Source organism: Capsicum annuum, chromosome 5, assembly GCF_002878395.1.
Source record: "Capsicum annuum cultivar UCD-10X-F1 chromosome 5, UCD10Xv1.1, whole genome shotgun sequence".
NCBI classification, from domain to species: Eukaryota; Viridiplantae; Streptophyta; class Magnoliopsida; order Solanales; family Solanaceae; genus Capsicum; species Capsicum annuum.
The window spans coordinates 156,828,295-156,832,007 of NC_061115.1; the positions used below are offsets into that span (position 1 = coordinate 156,828,295).

Genomic DNA, 3,713 nt, shown 5'->3' on the forward strand with positions numbered 1-3,713 from the left:
GCTGATGTCTTTTATCGTTGTTTTACTTGTATTTTTTTCTTGAAATACAAATAATACTCAGAAGGGAAGGACAACGCTATATATATGCACACATAGTTGAACACACATATAAATCATAGAAATAGACACACAAAAATAATTAAGTTAAATAAAATAAAAATATTTTCATAAATAAATAGTTTATTCTTAAAAAAAATAATACATATTATTTTAGAATCACAAATCAAATAATCACTAAAAAAAAATTAATATCAGCATAATAATCCCTAAATAACTAATCCATAAGTCGTTTAAACTTGTTTACACCCCTTAGACTTACTCTGTCTAAATCCACTAGTGTTGGGTATCAATGTTCTGGAGAAATCTAGACGTAGGGAGAAAGAAGCCTCTACCAGCTTCCGTTATTCATTCTCCCTATATCTCAAATTTCCACACTCAATTTTTCTTTCACTTCTACCAGCCCTCCAATTCTCTACTTATCATTCTCTTTCCAACTTTCATCTATTAAGAAAGGAGCCCTTAATTTGAACAAATTGATTTCTGATATTTTAGGGTTTTTGTTGTAAAAACATGGAGACATACTATTCGTTGAAGATGAAGAGGAAGGATTTGGAAGATGTTTATGATGAATTCTCTGATTTTTCTCTTTCCTCTCCCGCCAGAAAAATCCGTCGACTGGTAAACTACTTCGACTTTGAAAAATTCTTCTGTTTTTTCCTGCAAGTATGTGAAATTCTGTTGTATCAAGTTTTGTTAATTTTGGTGTATTACTCTAAGGTTTTCAACTTGGTTTATTGAGTGTTGGAATAGCAGAACTCAAAATTTAGTAGAATGCATATAGATGATTTAGTATGAATTGAGGCGGATTTATGGAGTTTGAACTATATGGAGCCGCGGCGTAAGTGGTAAAATTGTCTCCATGTGACGACGTACAATAAACCTTGTACCATTATCCCATTAGAGAACCATAATGTCTAAGGTTCAAATACCATTAGAGATGAAACACTAGGTGATTTTTCCCCATTTGTTCTTGAGTTGCCTGTTGCTGGTGGGACTGAAAGGTATTTTGTATAATTAGTCGAGGTGCTCAAGCTGTCCTGGGCACAGCGGTCATAAAAAAGTATAATATATAGACATGATGGACTGAAGCATAATTATTGTTGTTGCTGTTGTTTCAACTTACAGCAGAATGGATATAGATGATTCCTATAGCTGACTCCAACTAGTTTGTGATTGAGGCGTAATTGTTTTGTTTGAACTTAATTTTTATCCCTTTTTGTTGGCTTAACTGTGGATAAACTCAAAGAATGTTCTGAAATTGTTATTGCAACTTTCAGTTTGTTTTTATTACACTTTCTGTTTGTTTTGGAAGAAATTGCCTGTGTATGTTAGTGATGTTTTTTTTTCCTATTTATTCTTATGTTTAGGATGCAGAATTGCCTCCCATAATAGAAGAAGTTGAAGAACCGGAGATTCCTATGACTTTTGAGCAAGCATCTACTTATACAAGCTTCGGAAACAATGGAGTAAATAGGGGTCTAGTAATTGAAGAACTGCCCGAGAACGAAGAGAGGGCAATTGTTCTTTTCAAGCCCATGAACAACACACCTCCTATGCATTCTCCTTCTAATTTCTCTGTTAAAGTGGATCCCCAGTTTATTAATGGTTTCAAAAGTAAGTGTCAGGTCCCTGTTCTTTTAATTGTTAGCTTTGTTCATATGAAGTTATTTGGTAGTTTTGCAGGAACACTGAATGCCAACCGTGAAGGCAGAGGTTTATCTATTAGGTGTATTTAGGTTATAGTAATATGGTTTAAATTACCTTGAGATCAATAGGATGTATGTAATATCAAATTGGTGGTCTTGTGTTTCTTTGTTTTGAGAACTAGTTACAGCTTGAAAAGTAATAGTGAAGCTCTGATCAATTTCGGGGGGAAATGTTATGAGAGGGAACATTCAGCCTTGTTTCTATTAGTTCTGCCGATGGGTCAATCTTACTAAGGGTAAAATGGCGATACATCAGTTCAAGAAGAGCTGATTGGAGTTGCAGTTAATATGTAAGCCAGCTTGGAATGCTAAGGCAGACTCTAGGTACTTTCTATAATGGCGTTTGTCAATGCAAGTGAAGATCTAGTTGCTCCCTTTCTTTTTGACTAATTTTAGTGGTGAAAGAAGTTAGCAATCTCTGTTCTCTTATTTTCTTAGTGAACTAATCACAGAGCTGAGCTGAGGAATGTTCAGAATCCTGTATCGAGTATCTTTTGAGGAAGGTATCAGTAGAAACAAGCTTAATGAGAAGCGCTGTTAATACATTAGAAAGAAATGATTGTTTTGGCTTCTATATATCTAGTTAATGGTTTGTATCTTAAAAGAAAATGGATGTGTTTCTGATATTGCTTAAAGTTACGATCTGATTAGAAATGTTTTGACTGGAAGTCTAATACGGTCTATGGGCAGAGTCAGAGAAGCTGGTTTCTGATGTCTATTCCTTGGTTTGGTTAGACGGTGGTGCTTTAGTACATTACCTAAGTTGAAAATATTCTTGAGGCTGAAGAGGTAGCTTTGAACTAGTTTATCATCTGCTATTCTATTTTTTCTATTCTTGAGGACGAAGAGGTAGCTTTGCTCTAGTTTTTTATTGATATCATCTGCTACTCTATTTTTTCTTTCCGAGTTTAGGTTACTTGGCTGAGAAAATAAATTCTGCTGAAGTCTTAATGGTTTGCTAATGCTTCAAACCTCTGTAAAAAATTCAGTAATCAGTATGTTGTGCAGGTCAAGTCTTCTGGGAAAACCGAGCAAATGCATTCAGACCAGCTGACAATGAAGCAACGCAACAGGAGGACTCCAGTTCTTCAAAAGGGTGTCTGGCAGTTGTTCCCTGGGTTCCATCTCAACTTCCTTCTGCAGAACAAGCTGAAGTCCTTGATCAACCCGACATTTCAGATATGATGGATGCTGAAGATATGGAGGGTGTAGCGATGGATGTTGAAGATAGCAGTGTGAATTCTGAACCAAGAACTGCAGTCGAGGCTGGTGCAGTTAATGTAAATGAAGGTTTGCATCATTGGCAACAGCATTGTATGACGACTCAGTTGCCTCAGAACACATCGCCGCCTATTGCCTGGTACCGGTAATTGGCAAGAAGATTAAAATGTTATAATATTGCATATTATTAGAACTCTCCACGGGTCTCCTCTTGCATGGAAGCATCAGGTAGGTAAAAGAGGGTGAAGTAAATATTAGATAAATGTAGTAGAATGCTGCTTGAAATTTTTGTCTAAGGTAGGGTGGCCGTCGTTTGGAAGGCAAGCTATTATGGCCTCTAATATGTTGAGCGAAAGCTGCTTGTAGTTTTCTAAAGTCTCAGCGCAAGACGAAATGCAAATCATTCATCATGTCTTGGATATGATTTATTCGTGAGTACAATGCTTATTTTGGGTTATCGAGCTTACTTTTGCCAGATTTAGTTTCAAGATGTTGGAAGAGCTCTTTTCAAGTACTATGAAAATTAATGTGCTTATGAAAGAACAAAATGTCTTTTCCAGGTTTTGGTTTGGACCTGGTTGGGGTGGGATAACAATATGATTAGGAGCATGCTGCGTGTCTAACCTCAGAAATGAAAATACATAAGTCTAGTCGGATGATTTACCAAAATGGCATTGGTGGTGTGTGATCTTGAACATATGGTGATGCTTGCTTAACTTTTACTTC

The 3,713-nt window shown here is 36.1% G+C and overlaps 1 protein-coding gene across 2 annotated transcripts; it reads left to right on the forward strand.

Moving 5' to 3' along the window:
* The first annotated feature begins 207 nt into the window (after positions 1-207).
* Positions 208-3,444, forward strand: LOC107870691. 2 transcript variants are annotated; one of them, XM_016717295.2, is made up of 3 exons: positions 208-678; positions 1,428-1,674; positions 2,775-3,444. In XM_016717295.2, the coding sequence occupies exons 1-3, from the start codon at positions 571-573 to the stop codon at positions 3,134-3,136; spliced, it is 717 nt and encodes a 238-aa protein (XP_016572781.1). In that variant the 5' UTR covers positions 208-570; the 3' UTR covers positions 3,137-3,444. The 2 variants fall into 2 exon arrangements, with proteins under 2 accessions (XP_016572781.1, XP_047269173.1); XM_047413217.1 differs by having other exon boundaries at positions 293-678; positions 2,763-3,444.
* Positions 3,445-3,713: the final 269 nt, after the last annotated feature.

Bases quoted from the DNA above. Each gene is read 5' to 3' on its own strand.
- LOC107870691 (XM_047413217.1), top strand. From the start codon at position 571: ATGGAGACATACTATTCGTTGAAGATGAAGAGGAAGGATTTGGAAGAT. The intron at 679-1,427 runs GTAAACTACTTC...TCTTATGTTTAG, and splicing joins CCAGAAAAATCCGTCGACTG to GATGCAGAATTGCCTCCCAT. The intron at 1,675-2,762 runs GTAAGTGTCAGG...TTCAGTAATCAG, and splicing joins GTTTATTAATGGTTTCAAAA to TATGTTGTGCAGGTCAAGTC.